This window comes from Neopelma chrysocephalum, unplaced genomic scaffold, assembly GCF_003984885.1.
Source record: "Neopelma chrysocephalum unplaced genomic scaffold, ASM398488v2 Primary Assembly neopelma1_336b, whole genome shotgun sequence".
Classification (NCBI taxonomy): domain Eukaryota; kingdom Metazoa; phylum Chordata; class Aves; order Passeriformes; family Pipridae; genus Neopelma; species Neopelma chrysocephalum.
Window position 1 is genome coordinate 449,827 of NW_020898000.1, and position 24,854 is coordinate 474,680.

At 42.3% G+C, this 24,854-nt stretch overlaps 1 protein-coding gene across 1 annotated transcript; it reads left to right on the top strand.

The window, feature by feature from the left end:
- Positions 1–3,337: 3,337 nt before the first annotated feature.
- On the top strand, positions 3,338–24,229 carry LOC113978513 (cysteine-rich hydrophobic domain-containing protein 2-like). Its single transcript, XM_027705504.1, has 6 exons — positions 3,338–3,558; positions 9,950–10,004; positions 16,431–16,586; positions 19,259–19,315; positions 19,552–19,611; positions 20,438–24,229. Exons 1-6 carry the CDS (start codon positions 3,392–3,394, stop codon positions 20,486–20,488), a joined length of 546 nt encoding a protein of 181 aa, XP_027561305.1. The 5' UTR covers positions 3,338–3,391; the 3' UTR covers positions 20,489–24,229.
- Positions 24,230–24,854: the final 625 nt, after the last annotated feature.

Below are 24,854 nucleotides of genomic sequence, written 5' to 3' on the forward strand. Positions count from 1 at the left end.
ATGATGATAAATAAGAATTACTGACACCAGTAGCTAGCTAAACACAGAAAAAGATACCAAATATCTTATAAACACCTTACTCTAATTATTTAAGAGAATGTATTTCACATCTAGCTGGGTAAGAGTTCGAAACTCTACCTGTGGCCCTCTACTCAAACTATTCCTTTGAGTACAGAAGCACTTGTAAAAACTCTTTGCTCACCAGGTCAGAAGAGTCTAAGAAATGGAAAGACACCAGCAAGGTTAATAAAAATCAGCAGCCAGACAAAGCTTTGAGCAAAAACGAAACGTTGTAGCACCATGAAGAAGAGAAAGCAATTAATTTTCAAATTTTTTTTTAGCATTCTGCAGGGACAGTGATGGAAAATGCTTCCACAATAAACCAGGAACAAGAGTTTTAACTTTTCCATGAAGTAGACCCAGAGCTGGCTGGCTTTTCTGCTCACAAAGCACATAGCTTTGAACCCAAAGGCTTGCATTTAGCCCTTTCTCATAGGAAACACTGGCCAAAAGGACATCAGGTTACATACCCTGTGATTATATTTTAAATATAACTACCTTTCTCATGGGTATTTCACCGAAGCTGCCAAGAACTAAGATGATCTCAACTAAATATTCAAGCCTATAATGCACAGCATCAGAATTATCATTTCTTCCTGTGTTCTCAGTTATGAGATTTACCTTTTTGGCTTTCACATCAGTTAAAGCAGACACCTGGAATTTCACTGCGAGTAAAATAAAGGCCAGTACCTTATTAAAAACCCCATATATAACTTTATTTCAGTGGTTTCAAGATTTTATTTCCATGGGTTATGAACGGCAATAATCTACATAAAGATGAAGATGTGTGGAAAACTATCAGATCCTCAGGTATAGAATAATTTTCTCTTTTTTGACAGGTTTCTAAACAGGATGTATTTTCAATATTTGATCAATGACTTACTTTTCCTGCAGTATATTGACAGTATTCATCACTAAATAAGAGAAAAGTGGGATAACATAGAACATGTAATTTCATTTTATAACAACTTGTCTCTTTTTTTTTTCTCAAGTCATTAGAGTGTTATTTACCTGCAGCTCCACATAAGATAGATAATGTGCTGAAGGAAGAGCATGGAGCACTGATAAAACTGGAGCTCATAAAATTTTGCTTTGGGAAGCAGCAAAAATTTTCAGTCAAGTCATCTGCATTTTGCTGCAGTCTAGAAACACCTGTAAAACAGTAAAGTTGATTTATGAGAGAAGTATTTTCCTGAAAACAGCAGACAGGGATGAAGACATTTTTTCTAGTGTAGGAGGAGGTGAGCTCCTTCCTTACAGTAGCTGTGGGTCAGGAATTCTGATTTGGATACATACCAGACCCAATGCTTTATGGTAGCTACACTAATATTAAAAAATAAAATAAAACCCACCAGACCAAAATCCCCCCCCTTGGAATCTCAGTTTTCATTCCTGTACTGCAATTACAAACACCAATAATTTTTTTTGGCTACTTTCCATTTGCAGTAGGAGAGTAATTAAGTGCTTATTACCTCAATAATAATTTACACCTGTGTGCTGGGGCGGAGCATTCCTCTGAACTATTCTGAGAGGTTTTTTTCACCAATTTTGCTATTCCTACGTGGATTTTCTTCTCTCTCACCACTCTACCCCCCTGCACGTAACTCTCTTTCCAAACCCATCACCAAACTCCAGGCAAACCACCTCAAACCTTCGGGAAAACTCCAAACCCTCCCTCACCTTCCCCTCGGCCGCGAGTTGGGAAAAAACGAACGGGGAAGAAGCGGAAGCAAGGGCTGGTTTTGTTCAAATCGCCACAGAAATACATCTGGAAAAGGGGTTTAAAAAGAGGAGGATCAGCACCTGCTCCCGCCTTCCCTCAGAAACCCCTCGCGCCCCCGAGGGGGAAGGGGAATGAGCCATGGTCCCACCTCCAGCACAAGCTGAAGGGCTGCGAGTTCGCTCCAACCTCGACTCCTGCTCCCTCTCTCTGAGCAGACACAGCGAAGGTGTTGATCTTAACCTGATTTGCCCTGAAATGAACCCGGTACCTCTTGAAGGGAGGTCACTGCTCAGCGGATGGGAAATCAGTGCTGAGTCTGAGGGAGCCGGGCGATAGGGCACGACCTGGTCCTTTCCCTCTCTCTGTGCCACCCGTAAACATGTAGCAAGCAATGCTTCGGACACGGAAGGATTCCTTGGGGCTTTTCATGCCTTCCTTGGGCAGAACAGGTCTGCAGGAGACCTTTAAACAGCTCTGCCCAAGCTGAACATGGGGGTGTCCACAGCGGCCAACAGAGCCCCCTCAGGTGTCAGCGCTGCCCTCAGCCCAGCCGGCAACCCAGGGATGGCAAAAACCTCTTTTTCTCACTTGGGTGAAGCTGAAGAATAATATCTTGGGAACTGAGGCTTTCAACGACCCTCTTTAGTTTTTCTTTGCGCCTGAAAGCGCCTGAGGGGCTGCGGGGGGAAATGGCGCACGCACCTGAGGGGGGCGGCGGGAAGTGCGGGAAGTTATAACACTAACGATAGTATAGATACTCAGGTTCCTTGTACACTGAAGGCTTAGAGGGAACTTCTGAAAAGAAGTTTAAAATTCCACAAGGTTATTCCGGCTTCACTACAACCAGCAAATATAACTTCCCTCAGCAGCGCCTCGCGCCGGCTCGTGACCCCCAGCGCTCCTGAGGGGGGGAAGGGAGAGGGGAAGTTAAAAAGCCTAACGGTAGTGTATATATTCGAGTTCCTTGTACACCGAAGGATAAGACGGAATCTTTGAAAGCACAACTCAACACGGTTATTCCAGCTTGACTACAACCGGCGAACGTGACCTCCCTCAGCAGCGCCTCGCGCCGACTCCGGCGCTCCAGAGAGGTGGGAAGGGGCGTGCGCGCACCCGAGGGGAGTGCGGCGGGAAGTGTGGAGGGGAGTTATAAATCCTGACGATAGTACAGATATTCGAGTTCCTTGTACATCGAAGGCTTAGACGGAATGTTTGAAAACAAAAATCAGTGAGGTTATTCCGGCTTGGCTGTAACCGGCAAACACAACCTCCCTCAGCAGAGCCTCGCGCCGGCTTGTGACCCCCCCCGGCGCTCCTGAGGGGAGGAACAGGCGCGCGCGCGCACTCAAGGGGCGCGGGAGGCAGCCGCCCTCCGGTCACCGAGATCGGCGCAACTCGCCAGCCCCCGCCATCTCCGCGGGGGCACTTCCTCCCAGCAGACTCTGTCGAGGACACGGACACAGACACCGCGCTCAAACACCCTCGGTGTCATCCCCGCCCACTTCTCCCTCGGCCCGCCTGCGCGCCGCGCTCCCGCCGCCGTGTCCCGGGCGCGGCCCCGCCCCCGGCGCGCGGTGCGCAGGCGCGGCGGGAGGGGGGGGGCCGGCGATGAGCGTCCTGCTGCCCAACATGGCGGACTTCGACACGATCTACGAGCTGGAGGAGGAGGACGAGGAGCAGGACGAGCCCGAGCCCGTGGTGCGCAGCCAGGAGCTGCCGCGGCCCCGTGACGCGCCCGACCCCGTGGCGGTGCGGGGCGCCGGGCACATCACCGTGTAAGGAAGGAGCGCGGGCGGCGTGGCGGGCCGGCGTGGCGGGGCGGGAGCACCGGGAGCGTGAGGGCAGCGGCAGCTCCGTGCCCGGCCCTGGCGGTCCCGGCCGCCCCTCAGCGCAGGGCCGCGCTGCCCTGCGCCCCCGGCACCCGCTCCGTGAGCGGAATTGTGCTCTTAACGCGTGGAAACGTGGGACTCGGTTCTCCCGTAGCCCCAGGCAGCCCCGGGCCGTGAATGAGCAGCGGGAATTGGCTGTGGGTGATGGATCAGCCCTCCCTGGGGCTCCGCTTTACCCAAGCAATTTGTTCGATAAAAAGCAAAGTCCAGGCGATGCGAGGACGGGCAGCCCGTTCAGACCATGTCGCTGTGCCCCAGCGGAACCCCCTCACTGCACTGCAGAGCAGGCTCGGGGCTGGGCTGGGCTTCATCTGCTCCAAACTTCGTTGTGAGCTGGGTTCAGACTGAGTGTTTTTGTCACGGGAACACAGCATGAGCCAGAATGTTTGCTGCTCATTTCAGCATTGAACAGAAGATGAGCAAGCTGTGTTTTCTCATATGTGATGTTTACTCGTAGGAATCTTTAACGTTCTTACTCCTGTAAGCAGAAGATTTAATAGAACCAAGCACATCCATAACAAGCTGTTGGTTGTTACATTGATGTTCATGGCAGGGAGGGAGGTACTGAAGGTGCTGTATTGCAGAGGCCCATCTTGTGTTGCTTTGGCTCTGCCTTTGGATTGCATAAAATGCACGTTTCTCTCTGTAAATAGGTGCAGTGTGATCTAACTCTGCAGTGAAAGCAATGGGTGGGGAAGGCTCTCCCATCCCAAGGGAACTTGTGTTGGATGTGGTACTGTGTCCTGTAAGTCTGAATCAGGTTTGCATGGAGCTGGTGCCAGCAGGGGCTTGCTCTGCTGCATCACAGTGCATTTGCTTTGTTGATGGGATTTCCCTCTGCCCTGACCCCAGATAGCTGGTGGCCTCACTAAAGGAGATGTGGAACACGAGCAAAGTTGTCAGAATGCCATGGACCCATCTTAGGAGTTACCTGGCAAAAACATTACACGCTTGTTTGCTTTGTCCTCTGTGCTGCTTTTTCTGTGCCACTGATGTTCCTTAAAGTTCCTGCTTGGCTCCAGCACCTCTTGGGGATGGGCAGGAGCATCTCCCAAAACTAGGGTTGTCTCCATCAAAAGAAAGCAGTACTTGTCAGTGGAAATCCTGAGTTACCCTTGCAGCCACCTGAGCTGAATCCCTTCCAACTCATTTACCCTTTCTCCCGCCCCTCCTCAGCTTTCCTCCTGTAATAGGTATCCCCACCTGTGTGATAGAAGGCAGCTTTTATCACCTCATGATGTATTTTTAAATCCCCTTAAACTAATAAAACCAGTTAGTGGATGTTACCAATAAAATGCAAGTAAGCTCTGGACACTGGAGTACATAATCTGAACTTCTCTATGAACGGCAACTGTTCTGCTTCCCAAAGAGTTTGTGGTTAGTATGTATCAGTGCTGGAACTCTGTCAGTTTTTGATCACACAGATGCTTTTGAAATCAGCCTGTTCCAGTTACTGAGGTGGGATATGTCAGTCAGGAAAACTTGTGTTTGTTTTCTGAACCTCTCTGGAACAACTGCTGATAAAAATTTCTGTCCTGACAAGTCAGACACTATTAAAGAAAACCAGTTATCTTTATAAAGCCATTGTTTCCCATTGTTTCAGATACTTCCTGTTCTTCAGCTGACACTGGCTTTCTTGGATACTTTTGGAGTATAGGGAAGGGATAATTCTCAAATTCCAGGGTCATTTTCTGCTTCAGCTTTTCATGTACAGTTCTCTTATAAAACTCCCAAGTTGGGAGATTCAAACTCTGTGTTAGTTGCTTGCATGAGAGTTTTTATTCTTCTGCCCTTGTCAGTGAGCTGCTCTCCCTGACAGAGCTGTTCTGCAGTATCCAACAGTACTAAACATAAATTGAGAAGCTTCCCAGGGTATTTAGCAGGATCTTACTTTTTCCACTGACTTTTGCTAACCCATCTACCCCTGTGCATGGTAAGAGTGACCATGAAAAGTGTATTTGTTTTATTTTACTCAGAGAAAGACAGAGAGAAGGTATGTGAAAGTGGTTGGCAAAATTTATTCTCATCTTGTTCAAGATTCTTACTTTGAAAAAATTAGCTCTCAGCCATATTTATTGTTTTCAGAAAGCTTTTGATTTTTAGCACAGAGAAATTAGTAGGTCCTAGTAAATGCCTTTGCTTCTGAAATTCCATTTTGATGAGTTCTAAACCCCTTGTTTGCTGTTTCTGGCATGGTCAGTGGGACTCTGCTTGGTGTATCCAAATATCTCAACACTGGCATTTTTAGTGAAGACTGAGTCATCTGCTCAGCAAAGCAAAGACAATAACTTTCAGAAACAGAGTAGTAAACAAACTGTAACTTGGTTGTAAGGTTTTATTTATCCTATGTGATTTTTCCATATCATTAAGTCCATGTGGATGGATGGCAATGAGGTCACGAAATAGCCTTTAAGCATATTATTGCCCTTAATATCCAGCTTGTGATTCCTGCTGAAGTCTGCAAACCTCCTAGTTTTGGCTGGAAGTTAATTTTTGGTGTTCCATCCTGTTTTCTGTGGGAGTGCCCCAGGGACCCACAGTCCAGGTGCTGATGAAAAGCTTGTTGTCATCAGCTGGGGAAGGGAGGGAAGAACCAGTTGTGATGAAATGACATTTGACTGTTATCTGATATTACTCCATCTTCTGCATATTTCAAAGAGCCAATGACCTCAGGCTGCCACTACTTATCAAAAACTTCATTTCCCAAAACATCATCCATGGGTAAAGACACCCTTGGATAGTTCTGTTGGCCCCACAGGAAAATGTCCGAAATTAGGAAGAGAAATGCCAGTTGTTCAAGAGGATTTCAGCTCAGGGCTCTTGATGAATATCATCTTTACCTGGATATTTATTTCAGTATTTATTCATTTCTTGGTGAATATCATCTTTATGCTGGACAAAGCTGAGCCGATGCCTCCTAAAGAGCAGTGTGTGGGACCTGAGCTCCTCTGTTCCAGGGAGGTTCAGTGTAACCTGGATTAGGTGTGGGGAAAGGAGCTGAACAAAAAGAAGCTGGAGAGCTTCACTAAATGGGTTTAGCTTGTGCAGTCCAGTGAGGCTGATTACTATCTATAAATACAGGAGGGGAGAAAGGAGAAAGAAGTACTATTTAAGTAAAAATTTTAAAAAAAGGAAGACAAAGCACCTGTAAATATGTCCCTTCTAGATATGAGAGTGTTTCCCAAAATCTTCTGGGCACAGGAAACCTGAGGTCCTGCTTTGTGAACTAATAGAAGTTTCTATTGTGGTACCTGTTGCCGGCGGGGTTTGCGACTGGTGATTCAGGGTGTTCCTTTCAGGCTTTAATTGGAGGGATTTAGGAATATGTTTTATTACAGCTCCTTTGGAGAAGTTGTGTTCTCCCCACTTCACTGATGGGGGAAAATGAGGTGATGGAACTTGTCTGATGCCAGACATGAAATCAGGGAAGGAGGGACAGAACTGGAAAGTGAGGTCATCCTAGTTCTGTTCCAGCCTGTAGGAAACAGTGCCTTGCTTTTAGAGATACTTGTCATGCAGTGAGAAAAGTGCAACCCAAGTATGTGGGTGACTGATCTGAATTTCTAAATGTTGCGCTTTGGGCAGCTCTCACTGAGGAGTCAGAGAACTGGCCTAGAAATAAGTCACCACCAACTGATGCTTTCAAGGACTTTAGGAACAGGTACTGGAATTGATTTTACACAGTGATTTTTAAATATACTGAATTTTAGAAGGCTCTTTAGGCCTGATCATGCTAGATCACTAGTCTGTTGTAGGAAGTCTAATGAAGTTTATTATCTCTTGATCAAGACTTTAAATCTTAACTTTTTTTACATTAAATATTCTAATAACACTTCAGTGGTTTTACAGAGCTGCTTGCAAAGCTGTACAACTGTATAACATCCTGCTTCAAATCTTTTATTTTATTTAGTTCTTGAATCACCAGCCCACTGCCCTACCTAACAGGAGTTTCATATTTCTAAGCTGTGGTAAATAATCACAGGAGAGTCTGTGAAACTCCTAGAGACACTTTAGTGAAACTGTTCTAGAGGCCATCAGTGGTGCTGACTAAATGTAGTATTTTAATGTGGCACAGTCCTGTTTTCAGTGTAGTTAAAACTTTTATATCCTTTTAGCCATTTGGAGGTGTCAGTGTGAGAGGTGCCTTTCTGTAACTGAGGTTCCTTGGATGTGCTACAACTGAAGGGAATGTTTTGGCAACTGATAAAAGGTTTGGGTTTTAAACGTGTTTCATGACATCAACCTTCAAACTGAACGTAATAAAATATATTGTGATCTTGCATTCTTAATCAGAATTCTAAATCAGCACTAATTTATCTTGTTCTTTATGGAAATTGGGGGTGCAGTGGGAATTTTAATGAGCATATACGATCGATGAGATAAGAGACACTACCTGTGGCTTGGGAAGTGTTTGAACTAAGAGTTGTTGAAGGTCAGGGGAGGATTCTGGAGCACTGCTGGTACATGTTTGCTTTTTAATTGTTTTTTTCTTTTGCTGTCTCCTAGGCTTCTGCTCCTGGCCCCTGTAAGAGTCAGTGTTCTGGGAGAGGTAGACCTTTGGCATGGTTTAGTGGAATTGGTCTGTTACATGGGTAGAGTAAATAATTCTGAGTATTACCTGGACCTTCCAGTAGCTCTTTTATTATGTTGTCTGACTGCTACTCCTTTGGCATCATTTCAGGTGGTTTCTTTGCTGATGCACAGAGAAGTCTGTGCTCCTCAAAACAGCCTTGTGTGCATGTTTCCTATTGTTAGTCTTTTCTGGCTATTTTTAAGACTGAAAGGATTATTCCATTGCTTTTCAAGCTTCCTTAAAACTGAATATATATTACAAAACTTAGAAGACTTCAGCTTAAAAAGAAAAGCTACAAAATGTGGAGGCTGACTTGGCAGATTACATTCACTGAGAATGGAAATGTGCTATAGTAGTAACCTTTGTGCTTGCCTAAAATCTTATTATTTTTACTGTTTTGGTGGATTTTTTGTCATGTTTTACACAACCAGTGTTCCAATACGATGCTCTTGACAAGAGTAAAGGCTCTGACTTAAATTATTCATTGCAGAACTGGCTTGGCCTTCACCAATGTTGCCAAACATTTCAATGAGCTTGCTGGATTTCTAAAGCCAGCACAAGTTCTTCTGTTGTGCCCCTCTCTTCTGTAAGGTTGGTTTGACTTGTTTTGATCCTTGTAAACAAGTTTCAGAGTCAGTTTTGGGTGCCTGAACTGCTGCAGGGTGCCCAGGACTGTGTGTGTGATGTAATGGTGGGGGCTGATGTCTCATGGAAGGTGTCCCTGCCCGGGGCAGGGGGTTGGAACCAGCTGAGCTTTGAGGTCCTTCCAACCCAAACCAAAGCAAGTACTTTCCAGGTTTGTTCCTACAACAAATACAGCAATACCAAATGAATTCGTGCTCTTCTTTTGGGGAGCTCTTCTTTCCATTTGTTCGAGACAAATCCTCAGGAGCTGATGGTGGACCTGATATCCAAGATATTTAACTTGCCAAATGTAACATGAAGCTCTGTTTGAACATCCAGGTACTGAGGGCCAGCTGCTGCTGGATTCTGTTAAATCACTGAATTGTGAAGGTTCAGGAGTTCTGGAGCTGATGGGAACAGATTTCCAAGCACAGCCCAGCTGCCTGTAGCTTTCCCTGGTTATAATGAAACCCTCTTGTTCAAAACCCAGAACACTCCAATGAAGAGCAACCACAGTCATACCTGAGACTTAATTTGCTTGAAGTTCACAGCTATAAAACTGTTCTTTGTGGAGGCTCTTACATGTTTTGCATGAGACATTTTAACTCAGCCCAAAGCAGTTTTTTAAACCCAGATGCTTATAAATTTCTAAGATGATGATGATGATGAATGGGTTCCTTATAACAAGCTTCATCTGTTGCATGTGAAACAATTGCATGAGTCAAAGAATTATTGAACACAGTAAAACTGGAATTTAACAGCTGGAGGGTTTTTTGTAAAGATAGCAAAGATTGAAACTTCCTCCCATCCACTTGTAACAGAATTTTTGCATTTTTTTGGGGGAGTTATTAAATAAGGCAGCAAGCTGTATTTCTCTGTCTTAGAAATGACCTTATAAAGGATACACAAGACCTTATATGAACTGAGTTGGAAAGCTCATGAAATAATGTAAATGTAAAGGCAAAAGAAAGGAAGAGTTTTTCTTTTTTTCTAAAGTAAAAAATCTTATTACATTTTTTGATTAAGGGAAACAAAATAAGTTAGGTGGAATATATTTTGTTTGTCTCTTTTGTTTTCAAGGTTTGGCTTGAGCAACAAGTTTGATACAGAATTTCCTTCTGTTCTGACAGGGAAGGTAAGTGTGAGATTAAACTGTTCTTTTCCATGGGAAGATCCAGTGCATCCAGTGGTTTCTGTGTTAGATACATGCTCATGAACCCACTAAAGGTTGTTAACTCTGCCCTGTGTGAACCAGCTGGTTGCTGACCAGTCCCTCCAGTGCACTTTGAAACAAGAAAACAAAGCTTTGCAGGAATTGCCATCATTATTGACATTTTAAACACAGCAAAAAACCCACTGTTTCCATGCAGGCAACAGCCAGGAAAGCAGGACTCACTTCACCTTGCTTTGTAAACACCTGGAATTTGTGCTCCCTCCTGTGTGCATTTACTGAGTTCAGATACTACACCTCTCTTTTGAGGGTCTGACAAGCCCTGAGTGTGTGTTCAGACAGATCTCTGGAGGAGAATCAGTTTGGTCTGAAGCTTTACAGAACAAAACGCAGTGTTAAATCTACAAGTTAAGTAGGTTTTTAGTTTATTTTCAGAGATGGTTTAGTTCTGAAAATTAATAGTGACAAGTCTCCTGGTTTCTCGGGAGTCCTGTCACCTAACTAAATGCAGGTTTGAGAAACAATAATTTGTAACTATTAATTAAATCTTCACAAAAATCTTAGTTACGGTTTTAAATTGTTTTCATTTTTGTATTTTTTTAGACTTTGAAATTTTTAATTCTTTTTTCTCTTGGATTTTTTTTCTTCCTGCTCTTTCACTCTCTAGTGCTTTGTTTCATTTTATATCCCCTTTGTATATCTTTTCCAGAATTTGTAAGGAAAAAGTTTGGCTCTTCCTACTTTTTCTAATGCCATCCTAAACAGCTACACCACCTCTGCAGCCCCTTGCAGAGGTTGAGTCACTCCAGCAGTGCACTGAAACACAGCTGGATGGTGTCTCCTGCTCCTGCCAAATCAGGCTGGGGGTTTTCTCCTTCATTTTCCCCTCAGAGTATGATGAATAAAATCCTTGTGTTGGAATTGTCCAGCATTGTGCCAGCAGCACCACTGAAAAGCAGGAGTTTTTGGCTGCTAAAAGTCAGCCTGGGAATTGTGGCCTTGTTTCAGAATCTCACTAAACCTGACAGGAAAAGTCTTCCTGATGGCACAGTGTCTCATGTGAGGGCTGGTGGTACCACACACTGTTTGTGTTTCACCCCCTCGCATGTCTAAGGCTTGTTCTTTCCTGGGAAGCTCCTTCTGGTCACTGGAAAGCCACAGAATGTTTTTGGGAAAGAAAAATTTCATGTTCTTATACTCAAGTTGTAGTTTGTTATAAATAAGCCCATAGAAAATCCCTAGCAAGAAATGTTAAAAATTAATTTGATTCTATAATTTCATCTCTTTCTCTCTAAAATATTTGTGTGTATTAAAAACCAAACCCAACCCTCCAAGCCTACACTTCTTAATACCAGCCTGTCACATTTTCCACTTGATTGTCCTCCTCTTGTTAAGTAGACAGTGAACAAAAGCTTAATTTCAAGTTCAGTTGACTGCTTGGACTTAAGTTAGCAGAGAGAGGAAGTTGCTGTGCTCGGCATTTGCTCTGTGGTGTCCCAGTGATGTGCCCAGGGGTTTGCTGTGTGTGGGGATGTGCTCCTGCTGAGAGTCTCGATATCCTGTTATCTGGGGGATTTGAAGGGCTTTCTGAGCAAGAAGACCTTGAAAGGAAATGAATTCCCTTTTGTCAGGGGACAACACCAATGAAACAAGATAGTAAACCCATTTTTCTTCCTGCCTGCCACACAGTGCCATGGAAGACATTAAAAACCACAGTTGCGGGTCTTCTGGTTTTTAATACTTTTCATGAATTGCAAGAAATAAATAATCTGCTGCTTCCTCTGGTTGAGACAGTCAATCATTTTAATCTCTATGAAAATGAAAATACAGTCTTTTTTCCAGTAAGAAGGTTTTCTTCCAATACCCTGCTAAATAATTCACAATTATCAGCATTGTAGTCAACGGAGACACCACTTTAAGATCTTCTGTTCTTAAAATGTTGGATTTTACCTTTTTATGAAATCTAACATTATGAATAGCAGCGTGACTGTTTATATTAACAAATTGTGATTAAGGTGTTTACTGTGAACTTGCATTAGTACTCAGCTGCTGGAAGGCAATGGCATAGTTTATTCAGAATGTCTGGGCAACATTAAGTTTAATGGCTTTGCTGTCCACTGTGAATTGATATTAATAATATATCCCTTCTGCTAATGGAGTGTAAGAGATGAAGCCCTTACATGGGTTTGATGGATTTTTCTATGGTATTGCTTTCCTTTTTAATAAATACAGATGTAACAGAGGCAGGTTTTTAAACAGAGGATGACAATCCATCCAATACACAATAAAAATCCTAAATAGAGAAAACCATCCAGCTGCACCTTTGTCCCAGAAGCCCAAAGTTTTGGGATTTATGCCCCACTGAGTTGTGTCAGTAGTTTGTTCAGCTTCCTGCCCCTCAGTTTGCCCATCCACATAATGATGGTAGGAAACCTTCTGCTAATTTTCTTTTTTTGAAATCTGAAATACCTCTCCCTCTTCACCCACCTCCCCTCCCTCCCAGTCTCCCAGTTTTTTGGGAGCCTGGAGAGCTGTTGTAAGTCAGCCTGGAGCTGCAGTGCCTGTAACTACATCTGCAGTGTTTAATTGAGATGGTTCCTGCTTTCCTGGGGGGAGGTGAATGTGTACATTGGAGGAGAAAGCCCAGACAATAAAATAATAAAGGAAGAGCCCAGGTAGGTCAGAAATTTGGCCTGGCTAATTCAGCCACATTTACTTAATATTCATCTTGCAGGATGAGATACAAGCTCAGCTTGTTCAGAAATCCTGAGCCAGGCTTTCAGCCTGTGTTCTTTTCAAGGGAATGTTTTAGGAAAAAATTTAACTACACTTAATAGAAAGGCAGTATTTAACTTGTAATAATGTAATATTATATAATTACATTATTATTAATAACATAATTGGACATTGGCCTAAATTTAAATTCTGGTTACATTTAAATTCTGTGTGCTGCAGTTTTACAGGATTATTAATTCTTTTAAAACAAGCACTTAATAGCTTTTAACAAAATACTCTTCATTATATGTAGCACAATAGCACACACTGCTCCAGGTGACCAGAAAACGATGGGGGCAGTGAACCTTAAGGGAGAAAGTGGAGTTTCCTGCTCTGCTCTCAAACAAAAAGGGTCCTGCCCAGAGAGGGCTGTGCAATGGGAGCCATAAAGGGTGGGCTGGGGATTGTGATCGCCTGCAGCCTGTGATTGATAGGGCTTGTGATCCTGGGTATTGAAGGAGGAAGATCAGGCCTGCTGGGCTTTCCTTGCTCTCTTCCTGTGTTTGTGGATCCTCTGCATCCTGTTGTAAAATATTATGACACCCCCTCCTTTCCTTTTATGTTTTTTGTTTTTTCCCCTCCCTTGAAGGCCTGAAAGGAGCTGCTGTCCATTCACAAGGTGCACTGCACAGCCAGGAGCCTTGTGCTTATCTCAGTCTTTTCAGGAGCCAGAAACAACCCTCCAAGAGATTCCAGAATTACTCAAAACTGCTCTTTCTTAGGGAGCTTTCTTTGTGGAGGAGGTGCTGTTAATTCTCTGTTTGAAATGCATTAGTTGTTTCATACCCACCTTTCAACAGCTGTACCTGGAGGAAAGGTGAGATTTAAAGTTATGCCAGAAAATCAACAAAATTCTTTGGTGACTTTCATTTGGATACCATTTTATTGTTAAATTAGAGCAGTTCTTTTATTTACAGGTATTTTGTTCCTTATCACTGTGTAACGAAGCTTAACTGTTACTGAGCTGTAAACTGACAGCAGCAAACTGTTTCTTACTTCTGTTTATCACAACATCTTCGTCACCAGTTCCTTTAGTTTCAGATGAAGATGTGTCACTAAGTGACAGAAATATTTATTGTGATTTCATTTCCTAAAGGGAGAAATAATCCAGTAGTCTGGGTTAGCCAAAACCATCTCAAGTAATTACATCTTCTGTTGTAGCCAAGAGGTTTCTCTTTAAATGAAAGTATTTGGTGAGTTAGCAGGTCGTAGCTGTGCTTTCATAACACTGTATTAAGGTAACCATCAGACCAACATTCCTGAAATGGAAATGTTCTGTTCCTTAGTTGGTTTCTAGTGTAGCCATTTGTTCTACAGGAAGGAGAGAACTTCAACATTGTTCTTACAAAGTAGAATCAGACTGTGGACAGTGACTCCCTAGAAATGGTCCCAGGAATAGGGAACTCACCAACCCTGTGTTCTCTTGTCAGGACCCACACTTTTCTGCCAGCTGTAATCTAAGAATCTGTTTGAGTTCTTTTCATGTTGGATGTCATCACTGATGATAAGGGTTATTCTTGTTAAACTAAATCAGATTCCATGGCCTTTGGTAGGTTTGTCCAGCTGGATTTGGGGTTGGGGAGTGGTGTTGTCAAGGTCCAGCAAACTTTGTGTCTAAGGGAAAAGGAGACATTCTCTTTTCTCAGGGGGTTCCATTGCAAAAGTATTAATGGGTCAAGAAAAAAACCTGCTTTTTTTTTTTTTATCTTTCAAATAAACAGATAGAATGATACATGTAAAATTCCAAAAGATACCTAAATATGAGGCACGTGGAAACTTCCTTAGGAGTGGGGAATGTTAATTAACATAGGAATCTCCATTTACTTTGAGGCACCTCTGCCTGCAGCAGGTGGACAGGTCACTGCAAGCAACAGCCCAGTTGTTCTTTCCTTCAAAACATTCTCCTGCATCGAAGATGAAATGTTTTTGCTCATGTGTGTCTGGTGATATCCCAAATGCAACAGCTGACATTGGCCAAGGGGGCTGTAAAACCTTGTTTCAGAGACATGCAAGTCCAGGCCAGTTTTCCACATTACAATGGGATTTTTTTTCATTGAAAATAAGTAGGAAGGATGTCTGGGCTTTTATTGCCATTTTCTTTTTTTCCCCCCCTAAACTGTCTGTTGTAAAATAGATAATGAAATGTTTTTAGTTGCTCCATTTGTGTGTGTAAACCAAGCCAGTCTATGTAATATGGGAGGGAGGCAGCCTGTGTTAGTGCAGAATAAATACTTTGTATTTATAAAATAATCCCAATGTTAAATCATGTCCTTGTGTTACTAACTTGGGCCTGGCTTGTGTGCAAGCCCAGCTGCCCCCTGACTCTGCTGCCTGGCCACCTCAATGGCCAGGAAACAGATGCTGGATTTATTTGCTGCCTTTCCTGCAATGCTTTAACAAATTTAGCTCTGGTGAATAGGAGGAGGCAGCAGCAGGTCCTCTCCATTTCCTGCCCCAGGGCTTTGCTCCTGGTCAAAGGAATCTTTGTCACTAAATTAACACTTGTGGTGGTGTTGCAGACCCAGATGGACAGAGTTGGGCTGGGGGCTTGTGTAGTTGCACAGATTTGTGTACAGACTCATTCCAGGGGTTTTTTTCATCAACTTTGCAAGTAGTTAGGGAAGATTTTTTTGATTTCTTTTTTTGGTATTTTTCTGAGCTGTGCCTGCCTGGTCAAGTCTGTTGAAGTTGGAGCTGATTATTCTGCTTTGTGTGTTCTCCTCCTGGACTGTGTTACAGTTAAAGGTGTCATCTTGGAGTCAGTGCCTCAAATCCATACTTGGCTTGCCAGATACAAGTTATTTAGATCCTGTAGAGAGATGAGGGATTTGGGATATGTAAATAGGTAAGAAACATGCTGCTATTGGAGAAATGAGCTTATTTCTGATAGAAAATGGGGGTTTCCACTGTGACTCTGCAGTGGCAATTTATAGAAAATACTATTTTGACTAAGCTCTGCTGAATAGGTCTTATTTTAAAGCAGTTGTTTTTCAACAGCTAAGCTTTATCCACATCCCTGTACAAGATGCAGTGCTCTGCCTTGAATATAATCCAGTATATATCTTTCCAGGCTTCCCTATTTTAGGAAGCAGCCACAAGGGAAGTTGTGGCTTCAAGTCAGTATGGACTGCTTCAGGAATTTATCTGTGGGCAGAGGTCCACCTTACCCAGGCACAGTGTAGACTTGCACTGGTATGAAATGAATTTGGATAATATTATCTGTTTTTGTGATACGTCCTTTTCCCACAAAGCTGCCCCACATTCCCTTGGGAAGCAGATCTCTGTCATTGTTCCCTGGGTTTGGTCAGTGTAGCCAGTGCATGTATTGGGTCCCAATTCTAATTTTCTTTGGGGGCCGCTGTGTTATCAGGCCAATTGATTTATCAATGGTGCAATAAACTCAGATGAGGCTGTTTATCTAAGCCATGTTTAGCTTTTTAATGAGGTTTGTGCAAGGCCTGCACAGGGAAGTGACTCCTCCTGCTCCCTGGTGACCGGTGCTTTAGGAGGTGGGTCCAGTTGTGTCGTGGGCTTCTGTTCCAGTTCCATTGTAAGCTGTAGAGGCAGTTACTGGTTCAAGCCACTGTCCCCTGAGGCCCAGCCCTTGTGTTGCAGGTGGCCCCTGAGGAGTTCAAGACCAGCATCAGCAGAGTGAATGCCTGTCTGAGGAAGAACCTGCCCATCAACGTGAAGTGGCTGCTCTGCGGCTGCCTGTGCTGCTGCTGCACCCTGGGCTGCAGCCTCTGGCCCGTAGTCTGTCTTAACAAAAGAGTGAGTGCCTGCTTCACCTTCTTATTCCATTGATTTTGCAAGTATTAGTATTACTAATAACAGTATAAAATAACTTTTAATAATGTCATCCCAATTTCAAGACCTTTCTTTGGCCTCGCTCGCATTCAGAAGGTTATTCTGCTTTCCATTCCTCAGAAAGCAGGAAAAATATTAATGAAGTAAGTGACACCAAATTACTAGTTGAATTAATAGTTTTAGGGATAGCTGCTTCCACCTCAGTTCACAGAACAGGATGGAGTATATGATAACCTGCATTTCCAGGATCTCCAAAGGTTTAAGAATTGAGTTAAATCAGTGCAGAACTGGACACTGACCTTCCAAGACTGCCAGAACTGGACTGAAAATCACTTCTCCTCTTCACACCCCTCCCCCGAATATTTTTTTAAATTAAAAGTAATTATTTTGTATGCAACAGATACCATAACATTTCAGAGCTGTGCTTCATCTGGCCTATTTTACTGTGCTGTTTCTAGTAAGAACAAGCACAAATTTCTTTTCTATTTGGGAAGTTTAAAGACTTGCCCCACAACAGAGAATTGACCACTCCTGTAATCAGGTCCAAAGTAATAATTTTGAAAAGCACTTTTGTAATACCAAGTAAATATGATTTTAATTACCTCTGTGGTTTACATTTAGATCGATTTCTCACAGCAGTAAATGTTTAGGAGGTATGTAAGTGGGTATATTGTGATGATATTCTTTGCAGTTATGTAGTTTGTGAGACTTGTAACCATAAAATCTTATTATCCTCAAATGCAAATATTATTTAGGTGCACTGGGAAAAAACCTCTTACACTTTTTAATTTAATTATAGGAAAAGATCTTAAGTAAAAATCTGTTAAAAAGTAATCCTTCTGGCTTTTCAGAGCTTCCAATCTTTAATAAAACAAACCAAAAGCAAAAACAAGGAATGGGCCTTGCTTTCAGACTACAAGTGTTTTGCCAAATTTTCCAGCTTGCTCAAGAAAAAGCTGCATTGACTGGCACTGAGGTTTTGGTAAAAAGAATGAAATAAAATGCATTAAAGGCACAATATGTTAACTTGTTGACTGCTCATTGCTGAAGCTGTATCACTACAAAGTCACAGGACTTGTTTTAGCTCATTTTAACTGCCTTTATAAACGTAGTTATTGCAGAGGAATGGACCTGAGATAGGCAAATGGAGTATTTGCTGTTTTAAAGCCATATTTGACATTCTTGTGCTAGTGAAAATCAAAATAAATGCCCATGAGGTGTTGTAGTGTTAATGTCATTCTCAAGGCTACAGAATATATACAAGATACACAAGCAGGGAAAACTATGGGGCTTCTGTGAGGGGTGTGTGGGGGAGATGTCTGATTGTATTTCAGCACCAACAAGATGGTTCTTAATTTTTTTTGTTCTGGGTTGAACCCAGAGAGCACCTGAGCTCCCCCCAGTCCCTCCCTTACACACCCCTGCCCCCCAGAGCAGGATGGGGGAAAGAATCACAAGAGGAAGAATAAGAAAAATGTAGGTCTTTAGATAAAGTTTAGTAAGTGAAGGAGAAACAGGGAAGAAAACCCAAGTGATGAAGAGACAAATCACTCACAGACCCACTGAATGTGCTGAGCTGGAAGGGACCCCCAAGGATCATGGAGTCCAACCCTCAGCCCTGCACAGGCCCATCCCCAGGCTGGGAAAGAGCAGCCCCCAGCTGTCCTGCTGAGCCTGGTGTTCCATGGATGGCATATCCCTTTGGGCAGTGCTCTGCAATAGCCACCACACTGCTGGGGAGCAGCACTGGGCCAGTCCTGCAAACTGCTGGGAAGAACATTCCCCCAGCAACAAAGGGAGCAGAGATCCAAGGGCTGCAATGTGAGACTGGGACAGCTGGCACAGGAAACAACACCTCCTAAATTCCAAGGGTAGCTTTGTGTGGATTCCCCACCCTGGAGTATTTGCCTGAGATAGCTTTGTATGTTTTTTCAGTGAGATGCTGCAGCTCACCTCCATTATTACCTTTAGCAAAGGAATTGCTGATGGAATTCTGTGCATACCATGCAGGGTCACCACACTGGTCTTCTTGTGACCTTAAAAATCACTGAAACTCCAAAAATCAGCTCCTCTCCCACAGCTATGGAAAGAGCAGAACAGGAAGGTCCCACTTTGGTAGCCAAGAGTTGAAAATACAAGCAGGGTTTGTTGTGAGCTGGAGTTCTGTGGTGGGGAGAGTTTTTCAGGATTCAGATCACAATTACAGGAGAAAAATCTGGGAATTACGTGTGTGTAAATGGTGTGTGGGTCAGTAGAAATTGCACATATGGAAATGATGTGTTGTCAGGAGAACACCTGTAGTGAGTGCAGGATTTGGCCAAGGGAATGTAGGAGATTTGGTTTTGTTGGCTTGCCTGTGATAGGTAAAAATACTAAATTCAAAGGGTCTCTTCCTATCTCTGTGAATTCTGGGGGATTTGCAGTCCTAAATTAACAAAAAACTCATGGGTGTTTCCTTTTTTGAAAAAAGTAGGAGTGGGGAGTCTAAGTGGTAGGACTTCCATTGATAATTTCGCTTGGTTCTACTTATCTAAAACTAACTTCTTATAAATTAATCTTAGCCAGAAATGTCATAGTGAGATTCTTCTGAATGGCTACTGAACCATTTATAATACAGTTTTGACTCTACTTTTTAGACTAGAAGATCAATTCAGAAGTTATTAGAATGGGAAAATAACAGACTATATCATAAGGTAAGAAAAGTCAGAGTGCTTGTTTTTTTTCAGCTTTAAGAATATTGGCATGAAGGAATTTTACATCTTATAATTCTTATAATAATATTAGAATAATATTGTTCTTATAATACTTTGTACTGATCCTAAAGTGTTCTAGTTGTTAATAATTCAGTATTGCTAGTGCTTGTGGCATTACTCACCCAAACAAGGCTGTGTTATGTGGTATGTTAATCCCTTGTTAATTATTTTCTTAGCTTGGTTTGCACTGGAAGCTGAGTAAAAGGAAATGTGAAACTAGCAATATGATGGAGTATGTAAGTATAACTTCTGTTCCTAATTTGCTATTCCCTATAACTGTGATTTCATAGAGAAAATCCTTAACTTGCCAGACTTAACCTGTGCAAAAAAAATCTCTCAGACAAACGTGGAGTTGGGTTTGACACACACCCAGAAAGGCCCCTTTTAACAACAGCAGCCAGGGCACATATTGGGGCTCAGGCATTGGCACCACAGACGTGTTTGTCCTTCATGACAGTTCTGTGTTTGCAGGGCAGACACACTTGTTTTGCTCTATACTTTGGAATGGAGTAGACCCACTGGCACTTCATGCCTTGGTGTGATTCCCACCCCAGCACCAGTCCCTAGTTTTTTAACACATATCCCCCTTTTCTAGTGGTATTCATAATTACTTTGATTCAAATAATTTGTGCAGAAATATTGCATTTTTGTAGTTTTGTTTTGGTTTTTTTTTAATGGATCTTTTCCTTTTTTCTTTTCATTTCTTTGCCAGCTCTAAATTTCACAAAGTTTTAAAGGAGACAGGCCTTTCAGGAAAGCAGAATTCAAACTATTTCTGTGATCCTGCTACTCCTCCTTCCACTTTAACACATAGCTGTGGAGATTGTGTAGACTTTAAGGGAAAAGATAGTCCCCCCAAAAAATTCAGGCATCTAGAATCCCTCTATTTCCAAATGACTGGAATATCTCTGCTTTGCTCCCCTGGGGAACATTCCCTCCTTACTGACTATCTCAGATATGTTTAGTCTTATGAACTAGCAAATGCTGCATGGAAATTGTGCTGAAGGTTTGAACTCCTTGGTTACTGTGTTCTGTTCTTGTCTTTTTCCCCTTCTTCAACAGGTAATATTAATAGAGTTCTTACCAAAATATCCCATATTTCGACCTGACTGAGGAACAACATTGGTCTTTTATGTTACCTGTCATTTTCTACCCTTAGTGCCTTGTAGATGATTTTGGAAAGAAGATGGTCTACTTTGCTGTGACTTAAAATGTTCTTCAGTAGAATATCTTCCTCGCTGTTACTTTCTTTTGTTAAGAAGAGAACAATTTGCACATTTTTTATGTTAAACGAGGCTTCTATGTTGCACTCTGAATTTTTAACATGATAACTGATAGAGTTGCCACTAGGGATCTGACATCAGTGCTGCTTCAGCTTGTTCTGAGCATGCTGCCTTATTAATTTCTCAATTATTTGCTGTCCTCAAAACGTGCATCCTAAGGCTGTGTCATCCTCTATTCCATCCTAAATGTCTCAATCCTAGAACCCCTCAGTAGGAATGTCCAGGTAATTGTCTCGTAGTGATGATTTAGTACAACCTGCTTGCATAGGACTTGCAATCAACAGCACTAGGTTTGTCCTGCACTTTGCAAAATCATCAGACATTAGTTTACCCACTCTGGATTTGTAAATATTGACTCTTTGCATAATGTAAAGTGTGGTATGCCAAGGTTTACAGAATGTATTATAGCTCTTACTCTCTTGCCAACAGTCCCACAGTTCATTTGCTCGTGTCCCTTGGATTGTACAGACCCACCCACACGTGGTTTTATGGGAAAGCCATAAGGAGTTTGTACGTACTCTCAGATGTGTAGGGCTCAGTTGCACTTTGTTTAGTAAATGGATGAAAAATGCAGAGCATTTCTGTCTATCTTTTTATTTTAAAAAAGCATTTCAGGTGGTGTTTGCAGCACCTGAAATAGGAAGCTGAAATGTGTTCACCTCTGAGAAAGCTGCATTTGTGGGATAGGTGGCAGCTGCTCTTAACAAAAAATACCCTAAAGTCTCTTTTTGAGTTAGGAATATTTGGATGTCAAGTTTTGTTTTGAAGTAAGGGGAAAAAAAGGTCTCATAATTGGAGATCTTCATTACTAAGGAGAAAAATTTGGAAGAGCCAAATCAAAGCTGAAGTAACACCTTTGTTACTGTATTGTGATTGTACTTCAGCATTTTAACAGTTAAGTGACATGACATCCTTTTCAGTGGAAATGAATTTTATCTAAATCAGTGGCATTTCCAAACATGCTGAGGGAGGAAGTGGAGCAGTTGAAAGGGCTCCTGCGTATATTTTGGCAGTCAGGCAGTGTCTGGAAAGCCACTGGAAATGCCTTGTGGAATTCAGTATTATTTTGGATACTTCCCCATTTGCCTGATCTCAGGAAGGGAAGTAATTGTAGAAGAACTTCCTGTAATGACTGACCTAAGCAAGACCACTTGATAATAGAAAGCAAATGAAAATTGGTGCAAATTTTCTCCCTTTCCTAACTACAAATAATTTAAACCAGCAGACGGCTGAGTATCTGCAGGTTGGGCTGAATATGATCATCAGTGTCCAGGCATTTCTTTGCAGCAACTTGACTTTCTGCAACATCATCCCAAGTTGGTTTTTAGTTTCAGGGTGACTTGGGATTTCCTCTGAATGTATTTGCATCCTTTCAGTTTGCAGTATGGTATTAAAACACAGTATTTGTAGGACCATTGCATTCTAATACGTGTAGTAGGTCAGATTTCTTGTCCACAGTGTTTACAGAAGGCCAGTTTTGTGCAAAGTTTGTGCTGTTCCTCCTGCAGAGCTGAGGAGGGTCAGAGTCTGGGCTCTGCACACTTCATGCAGGAGCTTCGTTTGACTGGTGGGTTGGTGACAGCTGAGTGTGTAATTGCATTTGTAACACCAATAAAAACCTCTTGTGTGGTTCAAGTCTAATGTCAGCTACACCTTGCAAATTGTGTTTCCATCACAGAACCAAGCAAAGTGTTGTCTCCAATTTATTTTTATTTTTTTGGGATGAGTGTTAACTGGAAGCAGAGAAAATAATGGCAGAAAAACACAGGGTAAACCAAAACTGAAATAGTACACGCAGTTCTCTGGATTTCCCTGAGTTTCTGGAGAAAATGAAGGGAGCTTGGCTTAACTGACAGAATAATGGAAGTTTCTTATTGTTATGCCAGAACTTTGTCAATGATTTTTGGGTTTTTGCAAGAAACTCAAGAAATCCCAGCAAGTTCTTATTTTCTTCTTTCTGTAACTGTACTTTTCCATTTGAGAACAGGCACTTTCTATGGAATCCCAGAATAGTTTGGGTTGGAAGGGACCCTAAAGCTCCTCCAGTCCCACCCCCTGCCATGGGCAGGGACACCTTCCAGGTTGCTCAGAGCTCCATCCAACCTGGCCTGGAGCACTTCAGCACATTAAAGTTTACATTTTAACTATGTAAATTCTGTACATTTTACTTTGTCCTTAATTATTAATTGTACAGTCTCCAAACCATGAATGGGCCTCTTCTTTTGTATTTTAATAGACATTTAACTATGTGGCCATAAAGCAACTAGTAAAGGAGGAGAGCCAAAACTGCCATTTCCATTAAGCTCCATGTTTAATAAGTAGATAAATTTGCATTAAAATGCAAAGCCAGCAGCAGTTACTATATTTGCATCTGAAAGATCCAAGCTCATGGAAAGGTGAGGGCAGCTCTAAGTGCTGCTGTGAGCTCTCTACACAGGTTCTGCTTTGCCTGGGCTCTCCTTTGCTTTAACATAAAAACATCCTCAGGTAATTGTGAAAATGTCATTTTTGACAATAAAGCCGTCAGCATGAATTGGTAAACCTGCTTAGGGAGGATGTTTGTCAGCTGGAGAAAGAATCTGTAGCAACATAACAGAGATTCATGTCAGCAAAGTGAGTGGAAGTGGTACAGAAAGTGCCTTGGCTGGTTCCAACAGCAGAGTGAGGAGAGAAGGGAACTGGTACCTCAGGAGGGGGAGTTTGCAGCAGACTTTTAAAAGCAGCTACTGTCTACCAAATCAGTGTTTAATTTTTCATATCAACATGTTGACACTAACTTTCCTTTCTAGTTTTTATCCAGGAAATATTTGGGTTTGTATCCAGTGAGTTTTGTATCTAAGGAGTATTGGAGGAGTAAAGAACACTGGCAGAGCATCAGAGCTCTTACTGCTGATCCCCCGCCTATGCCTGGGAAAGTGTTTTACCACAGGAGGATCATAAGAAGTGTCCAAGGCATGCACAGACAAGTCTGGATTCAGTTGTAAATGGGTGGCTTTAACAACAGAAAAAAAATTTTTGCTAAATCTGGTGTGGTTTTGATAAATCCAAAAAAAAGTTCCTCTGCTTTCCTTGCTTAGGTACAAAACTCCGTATGCAAAACCATAAATAGATGTTTATTATTGTCCCACTACGAGAGTTTACTACATTTCCTTGTCAACATGTTACCATTGGAGCAATAAAATGTCAAACTATTAACATTCAACGTAAATTATTTATCACTTTAGTAAATAATGTTTTGTGATTCTTCTGCCATTCTTTTGTTTTCTGCTTTTGGTGTTCTTACAGTGTTGTAACATACTTGTACTGCTTCAGAAAAGTGGTTTTGTTTAAGCTGTATGAAACTGTGTTCTTAACACTTTGATTCTGTTTACAAGTGAACAGCCACTTTTTTAACAGGACCTCACATCTGGAGAGTTTTCTCTCTGTTTTTTATTTTAAATGAAAAGAAAATTCTAACTGAGCTTGCTTTCTACAATTTACTGCACTGGCTTGTGCCATTGAAAGAAGCTGGAAGTCAGACATGCTTCATCACTTTGAGACATTTTTCTTTAATTAAATTTAAAGATGAAAACCTCAAACAGTGCAATGTGTTTATGGGAAAAAAATAATAGGAATGTTTTGCGTCTCTCCCTGTAGCAGAGTGTAAGTGGGAGGGCTTGTTTAAAGAACAACACTTGGAAAGCTTAGGGGGGATTTCCAGAGAAGAAAACTGCAGAATGATCATCACAGCTGGCTTTCCAGGTGCTCCACCTTCCACCCAGGCAGAGGTGGAAGTGTTCAGGAAACGTGTGGATGAGGCCTTGGGGCCGTGGGTTAATGGTGACCATGGAGGTGGTGCTGGTTGGACTGGGTAGTCTGAAAGGCCTTTTCCAGCCTTAACAATTCCATGATTTGGTTGATGGGTTTACAGGCCCTCTGTTGGAAGGACTTCTTGAAGGAATCTCTTCCTGCAGCATTCCTCTCCAGAAAGCAGGGAATGTTACTGTGGGATTTGGCCGGAAGAGGGATGTGGGGCTGAGTCAGGGAGTTCACTCCCTCATGGGTTTATGAGGTGTGATTTCCCAGACTGGCAGCACAGGTCCATTCTAGGAATACTTGGGATTTGGCCCTGACTTCTGGGAGGCAGTTTTAGAGCTTCCTGTAATGTCTGTGCCAGTGTATTTGTAATGCTGTGTGTCTGTCCTCAGTTCAGTTGA

Excerpts from the sequence above, each read along its gene's own strand:
- LOC113978513 (XM_027705504.1), top strand. The coding sequence starts at position 3,392 with ATGAGCGTCCTGCTGCCCAACATGGCGGACTTCGACACGATCTACGAG. Across the intron at positions 16,587-19,258 it reads TAGTCTGTCTTAACAAAAGA|ACTAGAAGATCAATTCAGAA; the intron begins GTGAGTGCCTGC and ends TCTACTTTTTAG. Across the intron at positions 19,612-20,437 it reads CTAGCAATATGATGGAGTAT|GTAATATTAATAGAGTTCTT; the intron begins GTAAGTATAACT and ends CTTCTTCAACAG.